The 25,137-nt window shown below is 32.9% G+C and overlaps 3 protein-coding genes across 4 annotated transcripts; 1 reads left to right on the plus strand and 2 right to left on the minus strand.

Annotated features, from left to right (window-relative positions):
* Positions 1–5,366: 5,366 nt before the first annotated feature.
* LOC107904565 (pentatricopeptide repeat-containing protein At3g49240, mitochondrial) lies at positions 5,367–7,661 on the plus strand. The gene has a single exon (XM_016830976.2). It carries the CDS (start codon positions 5,489–5,491, stop codon positions 7,394–7,396), a length of 1,908 nt encoding a protein of 635 aa, XP_016686465.2. The 5' UTR covers positions 5,367–5,488; the 3' UTR covers positions 7,397–7,661.
* Positions 7,662–8,026: 365 nt separating this feature from the next.
* LOC107904566 (E3 ubiquitin-protein ligase SINAT5) lies at positions 8,027–10,402 on the minus strand. Its single transcript, XM_016830977.2, has 3 exons — positions 9,823–10,402; positions 8,610–8,996; positions 8,027–8,532 (listed from the first exon to the last, which is right to left on the minus strand). The coding sequence occupies exons 1-3, from the start codon at positions 10,090–10,092 to the stop codon at positions 8,179–8,181; spliced, it is 1,011 nt and encodes a 336-aa protein (XP_016686466.1). The 5' UTR covers positions 10,093–10,402; the 3' UTR covers positions 8,027–8,178.
* An 812-nt stretch (positions 10,403–11,214) lies between these two features.
* On the minus strand, positions 11,215–21,685 carry LOC107904564 (structural maintenance of chromosomes flexible hinge domain-containing protein GMI1). Of its 2 annotated transcripts, none has more exons than XM_016830974.2 (37): positions 21,216–21,685; positions 21,091–21,123; positions 20,754–20,840; positions 20,604–20,659; positions 20,034–20,117; positions 19,620–19,692; positions 19,411–19,466; positions 19,193–19,298; positions 18,996–19,076; positions 18,766–18,852; positions 18,328–18,378; positions 18,069–18,204; positions 17,899–17,960; positions 17,702–17,830; positions 17,398–17,488; positions 17,256–17,290; positions 16,921–16,996; positions 16,632–16,814; positions 16,316–16,474; positions 16,170–16,191; positions 15,970–16,078; positions 15,758–15,874; positions 15,335–15,652; positions 15,117–15,226; positions 14,772–14,949; positions 14,582–14,690; positions 14,391–14,485; positions 14,092–14,190; positions 13,870–13,936; positions 13,604–13,689; positions 13,239–13,520; positions 13,024–13,167; positions 12,828–12,942; positions 12,454–12,655; positions 12,153–12,344; positions 11,742–12,062; positions 11,215–11,636 (listed from the first exon to the last, which is right to left on the minus strand). In XM_016830974.2, the coding sequence occupies exons 1-37, from the start codon at positions 21,555–21,557 to the stop codon at positions 11,348–11,350; spliced, it is 4,782 nt and encodes a 1,593-aa protein (XP_016686463.2). In that variant the 5' UTR covers positions 21,558–21,685; the 3' UTR covers positions 11,215–11,347. The 2 variants fall into 2 exon arrangements, with proteins under 2 accessions (XP_016686463.2, XP_016686464.2); XM_016830975.2 differs by having other exon boundaries at positions 19,008–19,076; positions 21,216–21,684.
* Positions 21,686–25,137: the final 3,452 nt, after the last annotated feature.

Below are 25,137 nucleotides of genomic sequence, written 5' to 3' on the forward strand. Positions count from 1 at the left end.
TAAATAATTTAAATTTTGAAAACTATTTATAAAAGTAGATAAAAATTTTAAAGGTAAACTCATAAGGAGTTTATTGAACATGTCACATGTGATAATATTTTATATTAAGAAGCAAGTCCGTCATATTTGAAGCCCGATTTATTTTTTCGTGACTTGTGGTATTATTTAATTTAATATTTATTTATATTTAAACATTTTATTCAATTAGTGTAATCTTTAATTAGGCTACAAATTTAATTATAAAAATATAAAAATATTTATTTCATTAAATTATAATTAAATTTCGAAGATTATAAATTTGAATTCGATATTTAATCATTATCCCGTAAATTTTAGATATACATTTTTTTTATAAATAAGTGAAATTAAAAGTTTCAAAACGCAAAAATGTTGTTTTTTTAAAAATATAAAACCAAAATAATTTTATGCACTCGAATCGAAATTGCATTTAAATAAGTTTGGCAATCATCTCGTTAATTTCTCTTATATTGAGATGATTATTATATGTTGAACATAAAATAAAAATAATACAATATTTGAGCATAATAAATTATTCATGATCAAAGTTCATACACGCACAAGAAATTAATTAGAATTATAACAACGGTCCAACAATATAAATATAATAAATTTTATATTAATTTCATCCTATACCCTGTCGTAAACAACAAGGAGTAAATAAATATTAGAAATGAGCAAAGGATCTAAAATGCACAGACCAAGATTATCGAGGAGTAAATGGGACTAAATTGAACATAAAACAATTTTAGAAAAACTCATCTCGTATATATACCATAAGAAAAAAAAAACATAGTGAAAGCTCTCAAGTGATTTTTCCCTCCATATATATATTTTAATGAAACAATAATCAACGTTCATTTATTTTGAAAGGCTTGCGAATGTAATTTTAATTCAGATGGCATTATTGATTTTATAATAATCAAGAGAATATAAATTTAAATATGCTTAAGCATGCATTATACTCTGATTCGGGGGCGACAGTGACCCTTACCTCTCAAAATTTGAAAAATTACATTTTACCTTTTAAGATATATAAAATTATAAATTATTATGAGTAATGGTACTTCGATTCTCTCAAAAAATTAATAATATTTTAATTTAGTCATTTAAAAATTATAAATATATGAATTAATACAATGATGAAATTACATTTTAACTTTTATTAAATTTTATAACTTAATTCCCACCGTCAGATTTTTTTTCTTCTAATTTTTCCCTTCCTTCGGTTTAATGATTTTAAGAGAATATTGTACGAATTATTAAAAAAAAAATCTTAAAAGACTTCTATCAAACACACATCTAAGGTTATATCTTTCCTTTGACTACTGCCTACTTTGGAAAATTATTGTTAGGCCCTTCAAATTCATAAAAATTTTAATTAAGCCTCCCAAAATTTTACAAATTACCATTAAATCTCTTAAAATTTGTTGCAAATTTTTAATTAATCCCTTCAATTTTTTTAAAAAGTTCTTATTAAACCCTCTGAAAGTTTTAAAAATTTTAATCACACCCTCAAAACTTAGCATTAAGATCCGCCCCCGGTTTGATGAACTGAGTTGGTTTGAAGGTGATGAAGCTTGGTGTAATAAATGAAGGTTAATGATAGTCACAATGATGGAATGGTGGAGGAAGTGAAGATGATGGTGAATGGCAGTTTAATATTATATATATATATATATCCAATCGTTTAAATAATATATATTTTTCAATTTTTTTCGTTTTAGCAATAATAAATTAAAAACAGTAATTTATAAAATAATAATAATATATAAAAATTAAACTTAATCCAAATTTGGTACTAATACAACCTTGTACCCCAAAAAAGAAATTAATATAACCTAATACTACGACTGGATTAATACAGCAGTAGAGGTGGTAAAAAAAGAAAATACGAATCTGTAGGGCTTCCGCAAATTTAATTTTAGAGGGATTTTTATTATTATTAGAATGTTGGAGATTTCTAAAGATAAGCGGAATAATAGAGAGTTGTTTTGTTCTGATATCTACTAGTCTTAGAAGGGATTTTTTAGTCGACAACACATATAATTTTTTGTATTAATTTTTTACTTCATAGAGTTCAATATTCAACTCTTCGACATTTTTATTCTTATCATATCAAGTTAATGAATATATATAAGCTTATAATTGATAAATATTCTGCCCATGTCAATGATGTGATCCGTGATAAAAATTTATAAAATTATAATCCGGTAATGAAATTTTAATAGAATGTGAGGGGAGTTGGTATATAACAAAAATAAATGAAGATGTAAAGGGGCAAAATTATGCATTCTCCCATTTGGGTAGCTAATTGGGTCATTAACGCTTGCCATGTGACAAATAGGTGATTGAAAAAACAATAACGTTTCATATTTTGTCATATTAAATGGCACAAAATTTGTCAACCATATATTAAAATAATTCTCCCACTTGTTAATTCTTATAATAAACCAGCTTTGTTTCCTGTTCAAATGACAAAATCCCCTTCACTTAATTTGATTAAATTTATATCCAAAATTAAATTAATATCAATGTTTCAACTTGCTTTTGTTTATATTCTATTTTTAATAAATTTTTATTTTGGTTTTTCCCATTAAAAATGCTCACATAATCTGATTCGGTGTCTCCGTCTATCTTTTGGCGGCCCATTTCTCTCTTTATATATTATTTATATATTTTTATGATTGAAAATCGTTTGTCAATTCTTTCGCTCTTATTTTCCACAGGGAAAATGACGAAACTTGGAAATTTTTTTCTTTGTCGGATTTTATATAAAGTTGTTGAGTGTTGGCCTTTCATGGCTTCTTTTAAAATAATAATATTATATGAATTAAGTATTAAACTCTGGCTATATCTCTTTCTTCCTATCACAAAACTTGTTATGGGTTTATCTTATACTTAAATACTTAATTATTTATTATCGTAATTATCTGCGATTTTTGGAAATCTAAACTTATTTAAGGGTTAAATTATTTGTTTATGTTTGAAAATTGGTTTGAAATTTGAGAACGTGGATAAAAATATTAAACGCAAGAATTAGATTTGAACAAAAAAATTAAGTTAATTTAAATATGAATTTGACTCAAGCTCGAGTCTGTTCAACCCAACCTATTTTTTATGTTTGCAATGTATTATATTATGTAATTTATAACAGAAAAAAAAAATTGAATCTATAGTAATATATAATGCTATAATGTAAGGAGTAATATTTTGATGCGCCATCAATGAATAACATCGTTAAATTAAACCAAAAACATGGAGGACTTGTAAATAATACTAATAACTTATTTAAATATAATTAAATATTAAGTCCTCCGCTATATGTTTTTTATATAATAATGAAGTGCATAAGACTTATGTACCGACAATGCATAAAATATTCTCTCATAACATAAACATTTGAAAATTGTTAAGTTGCCTATATACATTTAATAAATGAAATAATACAAAATTATTAAATATTTTTTTTGTAAAAATTAATATATATTATTGAAAAGTTAAAAATATGGATTAACTTAAAATAAGCTTGAGTTAGTTATTTGTAAATATCGGTGGGCTTGAACAAAATTTTAAACTCATGTTTTGAGCCAAACTAAACTTGAACGAACATAAACTATAGTAATATCATGCTCGAACTCGACTTGACTCACGAACACATCTAACATGAAGGAACGAAGCAAAAAATTTATGTGAAACTATTACATTAAATTATAGTTTTACAATTTTTTAGAGGAACTTGAATATAAGAAAATTTCAAAAACAATTTTACCATTTTAGAGAAATAAAAGTTTATATCTATGATTGTGCTCCTTTCTATGTTTTTTTTCCGAAAGGATAAAATCCTAACAATAACGCAGTTAACATGATTCGAACCCAAACTTTACTTAAAAAGATAAACATCTTAACCCTTAAATATACTATAGGGTATTCATATTTTATAAGTTTATCTAATGTTTTTGCATTACGTGTAGGAATATTAAATATAATTTTTTCGAGGCCCCTAACCCTACTACCCTGTGTGATTAATTTGGACCATAGAACTGAAATGGCTTAAAGTATATTCTAATAATATGACAAGTTGCACGTCACAAAGCGTTGTTTAAAAAATTGATTGATTAAATTAGTTTGGACTTTTGATTATTCAAATCGCTTAAATTATGCAAATAAAGAATTTAAGTGTTAAATAAATAATGTTAAACTAAAACAAGTGTCAACCTGATTATAAACAATTAAATTATATATATAAAGAATAGACCACAACTTATTTTTCTTTTTCCAAATTATGACGAGTGTGTCAACTTGTAGTATACAATTAGAATTGGCAATTCATGCATTGATGTTATGGTTGTATATATAGCTGTGCTTGTGTTATTTTATATCATATAAATTTTGATAAGTTTTTGTATTTGCGTCATTTTCGTGTATATCTGTAGGTAGAATTTTATTTACTTACTTTTAACATTTCATATTTGCTGGATTTCTTTTTATTTAATATTAAATATATATTATTTGTTATTGATTCATAATAGATAGTTAAAAATAATATAAATGAATTACAATAAATGTAATTTAATTTAGTAGGAAAAAATGTATAAAAAATTATTCTTAATAAAATAATATATAATTATATTTTAAAAAATAAAATATATTTATGTGCAATTATTTCAATTTTCACCCTCTTCCCTATTACGTTCTACTCATAAGAATCCAATAATTATAATGGTTACTTTTTTCTTTTTTGAAATTAATTACAATGGTTACTTGAGCATGCTATTTATACGTAAAGTATAAGCAATTACATTTTAAACTCACATTTTTACGTTCGTATTAATCTGGACAGTTAAGTTTGGGTAAATTTTTTTTTGTCTCGAGTCCGTTCAAATTCAAATTGAATAATAAAATATTTTTAAAATTTAATTTAATTATAAAAATATAGCTTCAATGTTTTAGCAGTGAAAATGAGCTGACATGGTCGAATTTGAAAATATTTTGAGTTTTTGTTTTTTAAAGTTTTACCGTTCATTTACGAGTATGAATATATGTCCAAATAATAACAACGCTAAATCAAACTAATTTTTAATATAATGAACAAAGAACTAAAAAGAAATTGAATAAGATCGAGTTGCGCGTACGTAAAGAGACTCGAATCTGAATATCTCAACAATGCCACGCCTCGTTGATAGTTTATGTGGTATATATTTTTATTATTGTCTTGCTATTATGTAATAATAGAAAAAAAAGGAATGTTGCAAATTTGGGTCATTTTCAGATGAAGTTGATGGGCTAAAAGACTGGCCCAAATACTTCCTTAAGACAAGCCGAACCATAATGTTTAGACCCGACCCGATCATATCTTTTACCAAATCTTTCGGGGCATTTACCATTTAGCCGTCCCTTAAACCCTCATCAAAACCCTAACAAATCAGAACCCAAGACCCTACCTTTTTCCTTCGTTACATCGCAAAAGATGGCCCTTTTCAAACCGGCCTTCCTCAATCACCTCAAAATCCTCGCCCATCCCCGCCACCGTTCTCCGCCCTCTTTCATTGCTCTCCGCTGCCTCTCATTTAGCACCCCAGAAGAAGCCGCCGCCGAACGCCGCCGCCGCAAGCGTCGACTCCGAGTCGAACCGCCACTCTCGTTTGCCCAGCGCTCTCAACAACAGGCTCAGCAGGTGGCTCCACCGAAACCGATCCAAAACCCGAACGCCCCTAAAGTTCCCGAACCCGTCACTGCGCTAACCGGCAACCGCCTCAACCTCCACAACAAGATCTTGAAGCTCATCCGTGAAAACGACCTCGATGAGGCCGCTCTATACACGCGCCACTCCGTTTATTCCAATTGCCGCCCCACGATTTACACTGTCAACGCCGTATTAAACGCCCAGCTACGCCAATCGAAATACGCCGATCTCCTCTCCCTGCATCGGTTCATAACCCTAGCTGGAATTGCCCCAAATGTGATCACACACAATCTTATCTTCCAAACTTACCTCGACTGCAAAAAACCCGATACTGCCCTCGAACATTACAAGCAGTTCATCAATGAGTCCCCTGTGAATCCTTCTCCTACTACTTACAGGATTTTAGTGAAAGGGCTTGTGGATAATGGGAAATTCGAGAAGGCTTTGGAAATGAAGGAGGAAATGGCGGAGAAAGGTTTGGCTCCTGACCCTATCGTTTATAGTTTTTTAATGTTTGGTTCTGCCAAGAACGGTGATTCAGATGGGATTTTTAAGCTTTTTGAGGAATTAAAAGAGAAAAAAGATGGGGTTTTGGAAGATGGGGTCGTTTATGGGAGTTTAATGAACGGGTATTTCATGAAGGGAATGGAGAAAGAAGCTATGGAGTGTTATGAACAAGCTTGTGGAGAGAATTCAAAGGTTAAAATGAGTGCTGTTGCTTATAATTATGTTCTGGATGCATTAAGTAAGAATGGTAAATTCGATGAGGCTTTAAGGTTGTTTGATAGGATGAAAAATGAGCATAGCCCTCCTAGGAGGTTAGCTGTGAATTTGGGGAGCTTTAATGTGATTGTCGATGGATATTGCGCTGAAGGTAAGTTTAAGGAAGCCATTGATGTTTTCAAGTCAATGCGCGATTATAGGTGTAGTCCGGATACTTTGTCGTTTAACAATTTGATTGATCAATTGTGTCGAAATGGATTGTTGTGTGAAGCTGAGGAACTATATGGTGGAATGGGAGATGAAGGGATTAGCCCTGATGAGTATACTTATGTTTTGCTGATGGATGCTTGTTTTAAAATGGGTAGAATCGATGATGGGGCTTCATATTTTAGGAAGATGGTGGAGGCAGGTTTGAGGCCGAACTTGGCTGTTTATAATCGATTGGTTGATAAATTGGTTAAAGTTGGGAAAGTAGACGAGGCAAAAACGTTTTACGATACTATGGTGAAGAAGCTTAAGATGGATGATTCGAGCTATAAGTTTATAATGAAAGCACTTAGTGATGTGGGGAAGTTCGATGATGTGCTGAAAATGGTTGATGAGATGTTGGATGAGGAAAGCTCTGATTTCACTGAGGAGTTGCAAGAATATGTTAAAGAGTTGTTAAGAAATGTGGGGAGAGAAGATGAGTTAACAAAGCTTATGGAGGAGAAAGAGAGAATTAAAGCCGAAGCTAAAGCTCGAGAAATTGAAGCTGCAGAAGCAGCCAAGAGAAGTGCAAAAGCGGCTGTCTCATCTATTCTTCCATCTAAGTTATTTGGGAAGAAAGAAGATGAATCTGACTCAACCGTGGCAAATGAAAGCGGTAAAGTGCCGGATGAAGATGAGAGTGAAGGGTCTATTGAGGAAGCTACCGTTATGGAGTCAGTTTCAGATTCAAATCCTGTGGATGCAAAGCAACCATTCTGATAGCAGGAAGTAGCTCTGTTGTTTTGAAGGATAAGGTAAGATCTTATATGTTCATTTACGGACTCAATTTTATCAGCTTGTCTATCTGTAATTAGGGGATTAAAGAAAATTGGGTTCTAGAGTCACTCTGATTTCTAAATATTGATGGCAATACTGGTTCAATAATTATTGTTAGAAAGATCAGAGAGAAGCAATTGAGACTTGTCATTCAAAATTATATGATGATATGAATGTAATGAATGATTATGAGGGATTTGCAGATCAATTTTCTTCCCAGCCAAGGCAATTAATTAAACGAAAAAAGGTTAAATCACTATTTGAGGCTTGAACTTGACAATTGTTGTCACATTAGAGTTTGAATTTTAAGGTTTTGAAGGACTAACTTGAAAAAAAAAAGTTCAAAGTCTCGATGTGGGAATAATTGCCTAGTTTAGTATTTAACTTGGACAAAAAAAATTCAGGTCTCAATGTGTAAAAGTTGCCAAATTCAGACCTCAAAATAGTGATTTAACCCAATGAAAAATTACTATATCCACTGAGAATGTTTAAGGTTTGGCACAGGTTCAAATCTGAATATCGCATTAACTTTTGTGGTCATATTATTGCAAAACTAAAGCTTGGAGAAGAAGATAATTCTTATTTTGCACATTTGATATAAGCTGAAAACTTTCATCCATTACAACATGCCGGAAAAGGGTTCGTAGAGGTTGAACACACCGCAGAAACAGATCGGAACAGGTGAAAAGGAAAAAAGGTTATCAAAATCAATCCACTCAACAACATTAGTTTGGTATGCACATGTTGGCATCTGGATTTTGTTGTTCCTTCCATATTCGTCCAGTAACCCTCAGTTTCAGCTCCTTTCTATCCCCACCGGAGAAGAAAAGTGCCATGTTTCGTTGGATAATTAGACCATCGTGGCTGTCCCTGACTTTCCGGTGACTATCACGGATGCTACGTGGGGTGCCTTCCCATATAAGTTTCCGGCCGTTTGCTCCGACTTCAAGGCTGTAGCTATAGTTCCTAGCTTCCGTCTCGTCACCCATGAAACGGATAAATGCCATGTAAACTGGAGCCATTCCCAACTGGAAGGCTTCAAAGTGTAGGCAGAAATACTGACCAAAACAATGGAAAACCTGACAAATAGCAGCAGATAGGGTTCATGCTAGGAGACTATTACAGACCACTAGCTATAAAAGATAATAGAACTTACTGTTAGCATCCATGTAGCATTTTCGACTTCCCGAGGGTTGGATTTCACGTATCGATGATTAAATGTGCAGCCGGTGTGCATGTCGACCTTATGATCATCCCTCAAATGGGCAACAAGGAAAGGGATATCCCCAACAACAGAACACTCCGAACCAGCATATGGACAATTGTATGGTCTGTAGATGCAAATCCCCTCGTGTTTGAGTTTGCTGTAATAGGGGAATATTTCCGGGCACCCCAACTTGTAGTATTTGCAAGGTAACTCGAGGGACTCGGCGACTTTCTCCAATGCTAAACATCTAATATCACTGAGTTCCTGCCGACAAGTCGGGCACCGGTTGTGTACTCGTATTTTACAGGTAGAACAAAGTGTATGTCCATTGTGGCACTGCAAAAAAAGCTCTAGTGTTAAAGAAATTTATATCTAATATTTACAGATCTCAGTGTCCAACATAACATATGAGATAGGAACATCTCAAACTATTCCAATGTTTCTTCTCTCTATTTGCTAGAGAGAAGCAATTGACAAGCACGGTTTCAGTTATGGACTTTAGCCATTGTTAATGAAGAAAATTATGTAAAAGAATATACATGTTGATGAACAAATATGGGTTTTGTGGTTGATGACGGATTTGCTCGGAGGTCAAAGGAATTCCCTATGAGGTGATTTTTGGTAAAAGTACTATTAAGAGTAAGTTATATTCATCCAATTTTACTGTTAAAAATTAATGTTATTGATAGAATACTCAGATAATTACAAGTGACATATTATTTATACCTTGTTCTAACATACAAATATCAATTTTTAAGGATAAAAATTTATTTTTAACATAAAAAATAATTTACTATTTTATCTAATGAATAAGAATTAATCTACTATTTTTTTTTAGTAGAAGAGACGAATATAATTTAATTTTTATTACAAAGAAGTCCATGATACTTTCTAAGAGAAGTGGAGACCCGACGAAGCCTTGCAAGCACATACAATCATGTTACAATTTAAAAGAAACCGTAAGAAAAAAAGTTCTTCCCTAATTAATAATCAGGCTTAAGAAAAATCTAAACATTCAAATCCCAGATATAACATCTTTCATTGCAACAAAACATAACAAAAAATCCCACCCAAATACACAACGACCCAATCAAAATTCAACAAAATCAACAACAAAGAGGCAGAAAAAAACCCCATAATTGCAAGAGAGACATGAAAATACCTGATGAATTGGTGGATACATAGAATTGGTACAAACAGGACATTCTAACAATTCATGGACACTAGCAGCCGGAGCAATCGCCGTTGGACCCACGATATTGCTAATACTATTAACATTATTAGTGCCGTTGTGATGAGGCTTTGACGATGAGAATTGATGATGGGGGGCATGACGAGGGTGTGGGTGGTGCTGTATATTATGGTGAAGGATCTCATGATCTTCAACAATTTCATCTATAGATGACACGCACTCGATACTATCCGACTCCATTTTTGTACAGCGCCACCCCCAAATCTCAGATTTCTTATAAATTTTTTTTTGAAATACACCCAAAAACTCCAATGAAAATTACAAAACAATCCCCGTCACCACTATCACCCCCAAAAAAAATTCTTTTCTTGATCCTCTTCTTCTCTATAAAATTCTCTTTTTTCTTAAAAAAAATATAGAAGTTTGAAGAGGAAGAATTTGGGGTGAAGTGAGAGGGATGAAGAAAAGTGTGGAGATTTGGTAGAAAAATAATAATGGATTCAAAAGAACCAAACAGCCCCTTCTTCTCTCTCCTTTTAAAAATACTCTCCTCCTTCGGTTTCGTTAGCTTTTTCCTATATTTATTTTGGTTAAATTTTAATATTAGTCTTGTATTTTGTGTAATTTATAAATTTAATCCTGAATTTAATTTCCATATAAAAATTTACAATTCATCAAGTGATGCAATAAATATATCATCACATGTAATATAATATAATAATAAAATTTTTTTGAGTTTAAAATAAGACCCGTAAATCGATCTATATTGATATATGTAGGAAACAAGTATTTGCTAAGGGGTTTTATTTTATCGAAAGTCAAGCTGAGGTTGTCTCTCAGATTTTTAAAAGAGCTCAAGAGCATTGATAGGCGATGACTTTCATTGAATAAAAATGTCTCGTAGAAATGAACCATTCGTGGTGTATCACTTATTAAGGAAATTATAATCATTTAACATTTATAGCGATCGGACCTTAACTTATTAATTCTTCTTCACAAAATTCAGAGACAAAATCTTGACTCTACAACCCAAAAAGTAAAAACTGAGTATTTAACATTGATATTTTAAAAAAAAACGGAAAGAATAATCATAAAAAGCTTAATCACAAATCACAACAATGTGGCACAAATTATGAGCCGGTGAAGGGTGCAATCAAAGTCTTGCACTTTATGCTTACATTTTAATACCGGCAATTATAAAACTATCTTCCATATATATATCATCCATGGCCGAATGCTGGCATACAACTAAGAAAGCTCCATTTATTTAATATGATAAAAAATCCATTTTTGATACTAAAAAGCAAATAAAGAAGATTTAAAAAAAAAGGTTAAAAAGTCAAAATGTGGGCACTGCAAAGATAATGCAAAAGCTCCTATGATCTTTTATAATGTTTCAGCTGTTGTGAAATTACCATATAGCTAAAACCATATATGAAATTAGAACTTACCAAAAGAAAAATCTGTATATGAACTTAAAAACATGTTTTAGGATTTATATAATCACCTTGGAGGGAGTTCCGAGCCGTTGGGTGCATTGCGATGGGGTTGTACTCGGAGTTACGGTATCGTTGATTGCATCATCGATGTTATCCAAGTACTTCTGAAATTGCTTTTGTTTCCTGTTGAACTTATGGCGAGCTCGATCAAGTTTTTCGCTTGCTACATTGATGCCTTGCAAAGTTGTTCTTAGCTCCAATTGTTTTTCCTTGATTTGTTCCATGATTTTCTTTCTTTCTGGAGAGACGTTCGTGATCTGAACAGGGAAATATATTTCGGGGTTCCTAGAAGATGATGACTCAATGAATTAGACATGTATAACATAAGAAACTTATATATTTACAAAAATGCATACATGCTCGTATGGTGTGAGAAAGAGTTTTGAGTACCTGAATCCGAGAGACATAATGCCATTCTTTCTCAGAATCCCTCCGTCCAGAGACACAGCGCCATGTGTTATGCAATTACGAGCATTTTCCATCTCTTCTCTTGTTTCATACACTTGAACCTTGCTGAAAAGTCTGTAGAACAGAGTCTCACGCAGACCGTGGCCAGATTCGGTCCTGTAATCTATATGAGGGTGCTCTAAGTTAACCAAATTAACCGCATAGCCAATAAAACCTGGAGGGTAGTTTCCACTTAGTAACCGAGGAGCCGGTAAGATTAGCTTCCTTTGAGGGTCATTGACTTCAACCCCTCCTAGATAAGGCCTGCATGATCGTTACATAGAGTCGAAATTCATTGATCGTTACATAAAGTTTTAATAATCTTGAAACCAATAGCTATCATGCATGCCATACCTTATATCTTCAAGGCATACTACAAGAAATCTGCCACTTATAGATTTACTAAGTGCAGTAGCTTCTGCGTGCAGACCAAGCCGAGAATCAATTTCTCCGTTATGGTCATACTGCTCGAGGGCACGTGCTACTTCATAGGATTTGCACACAACAGCAACCATTTGATCTTCACCCAAGTGCTCAGCTAAAATCCTACAATGGAGAAAAACAAGGTAATCCATGGAGTTGGAGTTAGAAAAGGATTTTATGATATTTCATTTTGTTTCACAAGAGATTTATTTAAAAATAAAGCAAAGACAACCTGCTTAGCTTAATGGAGCCAACTGTTCCGAGTAGGGCTACAACACCTACTACATCTTGCATGACATCCATCCAATGTCCTTGAGCAATACTGCAGAGAAGAGTAGAAGCTGCAGAATGACCTCTTCCCTCGATCAGCTTTGTTATTTCTTCTTTCGTGGACAAACAGTCCAGATCGTTCACTAAATCAGGTTCCAGAGAATCTGCAAAAAGTTGCTGATAAACAACTACATCGTATTTTCTAATATGATAAGTTTACAAGGAGAAACGAGAAAACAATAATTTAAAGCTTGAGACATCTTATAAACAAACCATATTCATTATAAAAATGATTGGTTTAGAAAACAATAAAATAAAACATGCTAGAAAAACAACCTTGCAACTCAGACATATAGAGCTCGATGTCCGTCTTCCAGCAATTAAGAGTCTTCAGACAATTTTCCAATTTTCCAACACGCTCACCATGTTTGCATAATTCACTCTTTAGTCCCTGTTCAAGAAACAGTCCATTTTAAAATTTTAATTGCAGTTACATCGATAAAATATGCACCCTTTGGACAGGTTACCTTACCTCGTCATATTTCACTAGGGCCAGTAGGTTTCCTACATTGCCATTCTTGAAAAACGGTGAATTCTGCAGGAGCATCAGCTTTCCATCTGAAGACTGGACCTCATTCTCATCGGTGTCAACATTTGGAGCATGAACAAGAGAAATCTGCAGAAAGAAATCAGCAAGTTTGCTTATGAAATGGTAATCACAATATAGACACAAGATTTTTTTCCAACCTCAACATCGCAATATAGCTCAGTGTATCGAGAATGAAAAGCTTTGAAGCAAAGGGGCCCTTCAATTTGAGGAAGGGGTAAAGAAGCTATGTTGCAGCAGCCATGCTTGAATGCATAGCGAATGGAATCATCTATTTGATGTGATTCCGACTTAACTACGAGTGTATGGAACTGGCCACACTTTTCATCATCATGGAAAGTTCCATCAACATCCCCCTTCGAGTCTATAACTTCAAAACTTATATTTTCCAGTGTAGAACCAGCAAGGCAGTGCTCAGGTATCTGAGGAAACATTATAGTAAACAGAAAAGTTTATGGAAATATTAGCAATGATGAAAATGAAACAAGAGTGAATAATTACTGACACTTGATGATATTCGTAGCTCCCTTTTCTCGGTTTGAAATGCTTGCTTGAAATTTACTTTATCACCATGTAAAATAGATAGAGACACTGCAGGAGCAAGGCATGCAGGAAAAAAATCGGCTAAAATTATAGTTACAACTGATCTGGAACAATTAATAGAATTTGAAACTAACAACATATGATTTATATTGAAAGGAAATTCACAGTCTTTTCAATGGGACAACTTTTCCAAGAAACACCAACTATCTAAAGAATGAAGGTACATACCTTGTTTTCCATAACCTGCAGTTACTTTCAGTAGGCCCCCAAGGTCAATACGTCCAAGGTTATCCACCTAAGAACACCATCATGCTCATATCTCAAAAAGTGTAATTTTGACTACAAGTTTTAGCATCAAATTCATGACAAATATTGAACATGCAGTATAAATTAGTATGACACTTTTATTCCCCCTTTGAGAGCCGACAAAGAGCAGTTTAAAGAACCAACCTTATGCTTTGAGCCTATTAGACCTGGGATGCTAAAACCATCCAATTGGAATTGAACTTCTAATCCTTCTTCAACATGATTTCCATGCACATCGAACATCTACAAAAGCACATTATCGTGTTAGTAATATGAAGACCACATGTCCAGTGTATAATTTCAGATTACAATCTTATGGCCTATGTGCTACTGTTTCCACTCACAACCACAGAAAAAGGTTATAAGAAAGAGAGAAAAATAGAAAGAGGCTCTCCTGTGTGTAGAACCAAACAATTGGCATTAAAATGATAACAAAGTCTCACCTCTAGCACAAACTGCTCAATTACAAAACCTGGGAGTAATTGCTTTCCAGGAAGTCGTGAACTGACTTCGATACGGTGTAAAGCTCCAGGAGTAACTAATATGCGCAAAAAAAACAGTACAAAATAAATAATTAGACTTGTTTCTAAACTAAAGCTTTTGCTTGCAGAATAATTAATGTAGAGCAGAATACCTTGACATTCCAAAGGAATTGATGTCGACTCATCTTGAATATATATCATCAAGGTGGCTGCATAATTTGGCCGGATTGAGTCTAACCCATTAGTTTCAACCATGACATCCTATAGAAAATTATTTGCACAGTTTTAGGCATATAAATGTAATTCCTTTCAAGTGGCAAAAAGATTTATGAAAGAACATACCTCGATAACAATGGCCAACTTATCAGACGAAAGGGATGGCTTCATCTTGACCACATCAACATTCAAATATTCATTCATACCGAGAGTGATCTTTAAGTTAGGAATGGAGGTAAATGACATTCGGTTGTCATATATGTCATAGCATGCAATAGAGAGGGGTGGAAAACATGAACCGACCCTGTCCAATGTCCATAGAGTAAGAGAAGGGTGGAAAAAATGATCTCATTTTAAACTTCTACAATGTAGTTCTAAATGAGAATATTTGTTGATATATACATTAACTTCATTTGTCAAGGAAGTTGCTAAGCACCCAAATCCAGATATCAGATCCTTAAGATTCCCTACCTTACACTATAAGATGGAAACCATGTATCACCCAGTAGCTGCCACCTTCCAACCTCTTCTGAAGGAACCACCGTTATTGTTAAATTGTAATTCTGACAACGAGAATGTTCCTAATAAATGTGAAGCTTCCGTTAGATTGCATGACCAGAAGAAGCTTCAAAACATATGGTATTGTATAAACTCAAAAGCAGGAAAAAGAGGTCTCTTGAATTACTCACAGTGGAGAATGAAAATGTATATGCACCTGCTTTCTGAAACAAGTGAGGGAGCTTAACCCCAAGTGGAAATTTATATAAGCCATGAAACCCTTTGAAAGATGAAGGTGCTATGCGAAGCGAGTTAATATGTTTAGCATCTCGATGGTTCTCAGTTCTATATTGTACTTTCATTAACATCTCTAAATTAGTCTTCACAATGTCCTTCTGGTCCAAGTAATTTGAAACCTTAGAAACCTCGAAACTACTCGGGCGAAAAACAGCAACAATGTCCTCTGGAGGGGTTCGTCCAGCAGGTATCGTTAGACTGGTTGGAAAAGCCTAATACATGAACAGGCAAACATTCTGTTATGAAAATGCCAAAAACCATAGGCCAACAGATAAAACAAAGGAATAGGAGGCTATCACAATTGAATATCAACTGACCCCATCGATCTCCAACCAATGACATTGTTTCACATTGAGCAGATCAATTCTTGAGGGAGTCTTCTGGTTGTGTTTCTCAAGTTGACGCTCCCAATCAGAATCATTAATGGCTATGCACTGCAAATGGCTCAGAATTGAGCATGTTACTCAACCATATGACGCAGTTGCTAACAGGTTTCACAGTAGTAGAAGAATTTGCGGTAAAAGTTAACCTTTCCCGAATCAATCACGCTAATTGGAAGAGACAATGAATCCTGAATATTTAAACTGGGTGTTCCACCCTTTACAGAAAGTTCACAACCATTTTCTGTACCTAGTGGCCTTCCATACAGAAATGGACATACACATTAGTCATTACTAAACAAGATTAAAAGAAATACAAGAAACTTAAAAAGGAAAACTATAAGGTTACCTGCATATAATCCGAGCTTCTCCTATAGAAACAAATAAATGATGCATCAATCAATAAAAAGCCACTTAGATGTACAAAATTCAATAATGAATTATAAGACATTAGAAAATGGGAGATTGAGCTTCTTTGCTTTAATAAATGCTTACCACCAGAATCCCCCTCAAATCCTTCAATCAAGAAATATTCTATTGTAGCATAGACGTTGTTCTTATAACACCCTGCATATGCACCCTTGAGAACTTTGATTTTCTGCCCACTTTTCCACAATAATTCCTTTCTCTTTAGAGCTTGATGAACCCTTATAACTGCAAGTTGAAAAGAGGCAATAGTACATGTAAGTAATATATACTAAAACGGGATGGAAAGAAACATGTCAACTACAAAGACAAGACGTAAGGAAAACAATAGCAGATCAATCAAACATGCATTTATATGTCAAACTGCTTAAGAGATAATACATACCATCAGATGATATTCCTAGTGCCTTCTTGTTCAAGGGATTGACAATAAGAACAGGCGGATCCTCACCAGAGTCGATTTCTTCATCATACCTATGATGCATTAGAAGAAGCCATTCCCGGTACTCCCTTTCCAGTTGCAAAGGTGTTAACTGTTTTCCATCTCTATGAATTTCAATATCAACATCTATAGATTCAAGAATATTCGATTAACAAGGATCATAAGCAAAGTAAAATTAACAAATTCAGCATGGAGCAAAACCAAAAAAAGAAAAAAAAAGGAAAAAGTTCACCTTTTTCTTTGTCCTGAGGCCTATTGCCAAAGTTCCTTAGAGCAATGGAGAAAGGACTATGGTGTGCCAAATCAGTCTGGAAAAAATACACAAGATAAAAATATTGTTAATTAAACTAGTTTAATCCATCACCTGATTGTTAACTAAAATGCACCGTAAATGCACACACTAAGAATGATAACCGTCATGTAGAGCAGCAAGCCAGGAATCACTAAGCAAGTTAACTGGTAACAAAACTGACAATAGAACCATAGAAATTGGCGTAACAGCATGCTATGAAAAATTCAGAAGCCACGCTGGTGAAACATATATGTAGGAGACACAAAGTTGCTTACTTTTGAAGGCATTGGATTAAATCCAGCATCAGTCTCTGCAACCAAAAAAGTGCTTGCTTGAAGCATAATGATAATAGAGAAAGAAAAGGAACATTGCAAGAAAGCATATAAAGGACTTTCTCTTAAATTTAATGCACTCTACCAACAAAGCATTTAACTCTCAAGCAACATCGTTTCAACAAGTGAGACTGATCTCCCTTTCTCTGCCTGAAATCCATAAAAGGAAGTATTGTCTGTCGTAAAGCAAATACATTATGAATTAATTATTGGAGTTTTAAACCAAACGGCATTACCACAAAGAAGCACTAATTCATATGAATTTAAATGATTATAGACGAATAAATAGTATCTCCTCGGGGAGGATTCTTAAAAACGGAGATACCACAATTACAATGTAAGGTATATGAAAAACAACTTGGCATTCGCAAGCTTGATAGGAAACTAACCCAACGAGCATCTGGAAGTAGACGACCAAGTCGACGAATTGAGACACGACTATAATTCTCAAAGTTTTCTCCAACTCCACATCCTTCAGCATCCAAACTCTCCAAAATCCTCTCAATATTCTCCTTCCCCTGTAAAACATTATTTATAGTACTTCTGCAGAGCCTAGCTACAAAAAGGAAACAAATCATCCAAATACCTGACGGATAGGAAAATAAATACATTTGAGGCGTGCATTTGCTATTTGAGGAGCCTTTGAACCTGGAAAATAAAAAACTCGGCAACATAAAACCAGGAAAAATATGGTTGTTCCATAAGCAGCAAGAATGGCATCAATAAAAGCAGTAAAACAGTAAGAATGATAACTACCTGAAGCACTGGTTGAAATTTTCTCCTTCTTAAGGTAAAAGCGCATTAATAGAGTAAACTCAGGACCATTGCAAGAATGCAAGTTGGTGGTTGCAATTTCACCGCCTTGAATTTCAGTTAAATCAAGACCATTAACCTAAACAGCAATAATATCTTTTATTACTCCCAAAATATTTTCCCACACAGTCCACAACTTGACAATTAGGAGTAACAACAAAAGCCATGTCAAAATTAATAAGTTACTGCAAGATTACTAAACCTGGAACTCAACAGGTGTAATAGTCCTGCCAACCTTGGACAACTCATCACACTGCAGGTCAACAAATTGTTACATGAAGGCAATTAGGATTATGATTAAAAGTTGAAACTGAAAATGTTACTACTAAATAGTAGGTTAGAATAGATGACAACGAAATTCAAAATGCTTACAGTTATTAGTTGAAAGCTAGAACAGATTCCAACATAAAAATATAACAGAAAAGCACATAAATATATGTGCATACAAAAGCCAATTTGGCAGGTCTAAATGTAATTGGAAAAAAATGCCAAAAGGAGAAAGGATGATGCCCATTTTTAGTTTCAACAGAACCCAAAATTCAGAAAAAAGAAACTCAACTAAATGAGAAACATGTTGCCACGTTTCATTGGCAAATCTTAATTAAATCACAATACATGAAGTCAAAGGATAAACTCACACCTGAATATATGGGAAGTATATGTCTTTCAGCTTACATTGGAGCTTAGATATGTCCAAGTTTCTCACTACAGGATTTAATATCACCACCTGTGAAGAATCATACTATAAATACATGAACTGAGACAAATAAAACGCAAACAGCTCACCTAGCTAAAATGATTCTTATGCACAAATAGAATGCAGGATCTAACCTCAAAAACAACAATATATGAAAATTAAAGGGAACATACAGAAGAGTAAACCTTTGTAAAGCTCCCATGGGGTGACTCCTTGATTTCTTCATCAAGAGGATCCCTAATGCCTCCATCAGTCTAATGTAAAAAGATTTTGATGACATAATGCAACAAACTTCTGAGAAAATTTCATAACAAAAATAATTTCTATAAAAACTTATTCTTTAGGGAAATTAATAATAAGACTATCTTACACTCCAACTACATTCAGAGCCAGAATTGCCAAGTAAAGCCTCTCGTGCAAGACGTAACTTGTAAACTTTCTTGGATTGTTTTGTCTTGGAAGAGACTTCAACACAGCTATATGAAGACAAGAAAATATATAACTACAAAAATCTATTAAGTCTCTAGGAAATGATTCTATCAGCATAAAACAGAGGAAAGGACATGTGGTTTGTCAAATAGGTCATACCTCCCTAGATTCATAGATGCAATAGGTCCTCCATATCCAAACATGCCAAAAAAGGGCTGCATTGTTATGAAAGCCAAAGTGAGAGCTTCTAACTAACATTAGAATCTTTGTGTGCAAACATAAAAGGCAAGCTTCAATTATGTCAAATCTCAGACAGAGATACTAATGTGTCTAACCAAAGAAATACATGAGTTTCACAGATTTTGTACCACTAAGAATGGTGGCTTGCACCCTATTGCCTGTTGTTTATATAACCTGTTTAGCGAGGCACCCATCTTTCCCCTGAATAGAATAAGTGGAATAAACTTGAATTCATTAGCAAAACTCAAAAGAAAAACTATAATTAAGAAACACAACCAGTAGAAGTCTATAGTGCATATTTCCTTCCAAAATATATCCCACTTAAGTTCGAAACTTTGAACCATGAACAAACCGGTGTGGATGGATGAGAGAAAATCTAAAAGGCTGCTTGAAAAGTGTAGCAGTTGAATACATCAACCATAACTTAACTTCTGTCTTACCTGACTACAGAAGAAAAGTAACCCAAAGTGCCAAACCAAGAAGTCGTAACAAAAAAAAACATAAATATAAAAGAAGAGAAAAAGGACTTCATATAAACATACCACTTCACAATAGAGTTTTCATCACTGTTGTCCATTCCAGGTCCAGTGTCAAAAATTGAGATTCCACTCTCAAGAACATCCACACTTCAAAAACATTAAAATAGCCATTAGCCATATAAAGTATGATGAAAACAATTTGTTTTTTATTATGAGAAAAAGCAACACATCATTAAAAACACACAATACATTAAGAGGCTAGAATATTTAAGACTCCATATAAATATATATAGGCCTTTAGGAAACTCTGGCGTAAATTTAAGAAAACAAATCAATGTGTATGAAAAAGACAGATAACAAACAAATTCTTAACCACATCATATATTAACGAAATTGTTGGAATAATCTAAGTGAGAATAAATCATACTTCTAAAGCTCAAGTCATTGGCCATAATCAATAATCTCAACCAGTCACATATACAATCAAATCATTCATTACACCTTCAGTTCACTATCTGAAATTAATTTATTCCACAACAGAATAAGTTCAAGCTAAGAACAAAATACAGCCATACACTAGTTCAGATATAGCCATCATTAAATAAACCATCAATTTTACAAATAATTTCAAACCTTATCAATCTCCTATGGTTTACATCATTCAACCACACTGCCTGCAAGGAATTGTCCTGTTAAACCGGAAGGAAAGTGTAAGCACCAATTTTAACAACAAATGAAACATAAAAAGAAAATCCAGAATCTCATAAGCCCGATTAAACTTACAATCAAATCTGCAAGAGCAGTTTCAAAAGTGTATTCTTCTGGTAACTCCATTAACAAATCTGTATCCGGGGTCAAATCCCACATATTCTGAAAACCAACAAATTCATCCAAGAACTAGTTATGGTTTCTCAGTAAAATACATGCCAGTTTTACTAAGTTATTCACTTATACTCAGGTGTATATATGATCTTCAAAGGCCATCACATGCTCATATCTAGTTATGTAACATACAAATAGCCATAACAAAGTTACTTGCACCTCATAAACAATAAATAAAATAAACCAACAATTTTAAAACGACAATGACCCCCAAAATTGAAAGAAAAAAAGACACTACCTCAAAATTATTGGCGAACTTTCCAGAGCCATCCTGATTATCAAAACAAACAAGAAGTAGTAAGTCATAAAAAACACATGCTTTTACTTCTATCATGTCTTTAAATACATCTAAACAGGACTCACATGAAGTTTTAAAATATGACACTTGTGCGGTTTAAAACGCCGCAAATCAATTCTGCTCCTAGTTTTAACCCCATTTATATCCTCAAGACATAACTTTTCATTCTTCCAATCTATCATTCGTTTCCTTTTAAACGACCCAGATTGACGTTTAACCATGTCATAAGCGTCCTTAATCAAGTCAATGAAACCTTGAAATGAGATTTCAGACTCAGAGTCTTTCAACGCTAGTCCAACACTAGTCCCATTGGGTAACAAAACTTTGAAACGGCGAACTTCGCCGGAATCTTCATCGTCAAAAGCCAAACGCCTCTTTAGACCCTTAAAATGGTCCTTGTTTTCCATGATCCTGGTTTAAGCAGACAAACAGTGTTGTTATATATAAAAAAAATGAAGAGAATAGTCTTGGAAGGAACTTGTTGTGTTTCTATATATGCTATAAAAGAAAAGGCAGCAACTGTGAGATTCTATGCGATGCTGATGCAAAATAGGAAAACGAAACGAATCGTCCTTAGTGGACTTTAATGGACTCCTCGTGCATGGAGTTTTCGTACATGGTTTTAGGTAAAAGTAGATAATGGGCCTTAATTCGCATTTTAAGGGAAAAAAAAAGTCTTAATACCTCTTTTCCTCCTCCTAATATATCTAAATTATCATTTTGGTATCCATACTATTTTTATCAATTTAGGGTTCAGTCTAGCTCATGTAATTTCATTCTATAATTAGTTACCCAAATCCAAATTTCTTTTAAAAAGAATACTAAGCCAACCAATGGTATATTGCCATGTGTCAAGAAGAAATTAAAAAATACTTAATATGTTTTAAAATATATCAAAAAATTTTAAAAATCATAAAAAAATTCAAAAGAAACCCTAAAAAACTTTAAAAATTATAATCTATTTTTGAAAATTAAACAAGTATTTTAAAAATTATGAATATGTGAAACTTCAAAAAAATTAAAAATCATAAAATTTTTAAAAGATTTTGTTTGTTTAGAATTTTTTATTTTTAAAAAATATGAATTTATTTTACAATTTTATTGAAATTTTTATGAATTTTATAATATTTTAAATGAATTTTGATTTTTTTTATACGTGGCAGCATTTGATTGGATGAGAAGATTTGTTTTTAACATAAATTATAAGTTGGGTAATTGGTATACAAATAAAAGTATAGGGGTCAAATCAATAAAAATAATAATAAATAAAGTGATAATTAAGGGTCAAAAGAGATATTAATTCCAAAAACTAAAATAATAACTATATCATACAATTTTTCTTTTCTTTTTTTTTTTTGAATTACAATAGGAGAGTAAAATTCTAATAGTCTTGTGGTTAACACGGCTTGACCAAGACCACATCTGAAATAATAAACATCGTAACGATTAAATCAATGCACGAAATTCTCTGTTATACGATTTTAATCTCGAATAATAGTGATTGTAACCGTCTAAATTAATTTCCACAAAAACTAATTAATTGGTACAAGATAATTTTCTTAATTTTTTTCATTTATTTGATAATGTTAACATTTAAATATGTTGTCCATTTGAATATATTTTATAAAATGATGTGATTGATAAATTATAAATAATAATAATAATAATAATAATATGATTATGGCCATTGGTGTAGTATTGAATGGGAGTGGATAGAATTAGATTGGTTAAAATTTTAGGGAGGTTTTTTAATTATTTAGCTTTAGTTTTGTTAAGGGATTTGTTGTTAGTTTCGACTGAAGTTCTCAATAGATTTTTTAACACATTTAATATTGTTTTTGGTTGAAGTTTTATCTTTCGATTTTGATAATAATTGAGTGTTTTAAGTTACTTGAAGAGGCAGCATATTCAACAGGGTTGGAGGTGGCTCACACATTGACGAACTGAACATGATGCACAGCCATTTATTACTGTGGAGGCCTCTATATTAGTAGTTGGATTGCATTTTGCTCATTTACTCAAAAAATAAGTAAGTAGTTATTTTACATTAGATCAAAGAGCAAGTTGGTCTTTCTGTTAAAAATTTCATCAATTTATACAGTTAAAACTAGTCATTGTACATTAGCACGAGGTACACGTGACGTGTCTAGTTCTTTCGCTAGCCATGTTAGTCTTTAACAATACAAATGAATGAAATTTTTAACAAAAAAAGAAACAATTTACTCATTGATCTAATGTGTAGGGATCAATTTGCTCATTTTTTGAGTGGAGAGGACTAAATGCAATTTGATTCCCAATATAGTGGCCACCATAGTGCTTTTACGTCGCTTATTAATGGACGGTGAACATTTGTAATTTGTAGAGTTTGAACTTATGGCCTATAACTTATAGGGCATGTGTTCAAAGCTACTAAACACAAATGTTCATATTTCCTTGGTAGGTGGTCAAACAAAACTCTCAATCCACTTCTTTAATCTTCCAACGAAGAGTTCCCACTTTGTTGAACTCACTACATTGAGTGTTAGTGTTTTGTCAAAGTTAAAAGATAAAACTCTAATCGATAATAATACCAGATGTGTTGAGAGGTCGGTTTGCTCCAAGCTAACAATACTTTAATGAATTCACTCGAAAAAAGTCGAAAACCACTTTACAAATATTTGTAAGAGATAAGGAGTCCTTTGAAGAACAAACTTAAAACCAGTATGACTAAAAGGCTTAAACACAAATTGTTCATGATCTCACTAATAATTCATGTATTTATAATTGGTATGTGTGAATTTGACCTCAAAAGTGTATTTATAATTGTAGGCTTATATGAAAAATAAGTACGTCAAACTATGCAAAATTCTCATTTAGGTATTTATAGATTTTTTGGGTCAAAGTAGATGCCTAAAGTTTTATTCTGTTGCCACTTTATGTATAAACTATTAACTCCAATTTAAAAAGCATATGAAGCAATCAAATTATGACATGTAATAATTTCAATTAAATAAAATATATTCAAATTTATATATTTTTAATAATTTACTATATTCTAAAGGACACTTATCAACCCTCTGACCCTCTTTGTAGAGTTTAAAAACTCCATCAGTAACGTACCTAATAATTTTCCTTATTTAAAAATATCACATGCCATAATTTGATTTAAAATAATTATTTTAAATATTGTATTCGTTTAAAGTAAATATTTTATATAATTAAAAATGACAAGTGTCATAATTTGATTGGTTCAATTTTTCTTAAGCCGGAGTTTACAATGGATGTCTAAAATGGTAATGATATAAAACTTTAGGTATCTACTTTAACTAAAAAAAAATTAAGTACCTAAATGAAAAAAGTTGCATAAATTGAGTACTTATTTTTGATATAAGCCATAATTGTATTATATTTATGCTTGGGCCGTTATCGTAACAGTCTCAACCCAAATTAGTTTTAACATTTTCCGTGTCGTAGTTACAGAAATCATTTTAAAATGACAAAAAGAAGTACTGTAAAAACAAATTCATCAGCTTTTATTTTTATCTACGAGCCTTTCACCCATCATCGCTTCGTCTTCAAGCTTAGCGCTCTGAATTTCGCTACACATTTCAATTTCCATATTACATAAAAAATACTGGAATAATAATAATGGAAGATAATAAAGGGAATTGTTTGTCTTGGTTTGGAACCAGCGTAGCCCAAGCTTTTTTCTCGTCGCTCCAACGTTGTTCTTGCATAAACCTTTCCACTTCCGACGACGTCAAAGATTCCCAGGCACATGACCGACCTCTCATGTTCACCGGTTGTTCCTCGATCTCCTCTTCTTCTGTTTCCTCTAGGTTTGACATTAACAATCGTCCTCCAAACGACGTCGTTAATCTCCCCGTCCAAATCTCGCTTCGGTTAGAGACGAATCATAATCTATTGGGTTAAAGTATTATTTGACCATTATACTAACATGTAATTTTATAAAAATTTAAGGGACTAAACAATAAATGTACGCTTTTT

This window comes from Gossypium hirsutum, chromosome D11, assembly GCF_007990345.1.
Source record: "Gossypium hirsutum isolate 1008001.06 chromosome D11, Gossypium_hirsutum_v2.1, whole genome shotgun sequence".
NCBI classification, from domain to species: Eukaryota; Viridiplantae; Streptophyta; class Magnoliopsida; order Malvales; family Malvaceae; genus Gossypium; species Gossypium hirsutum.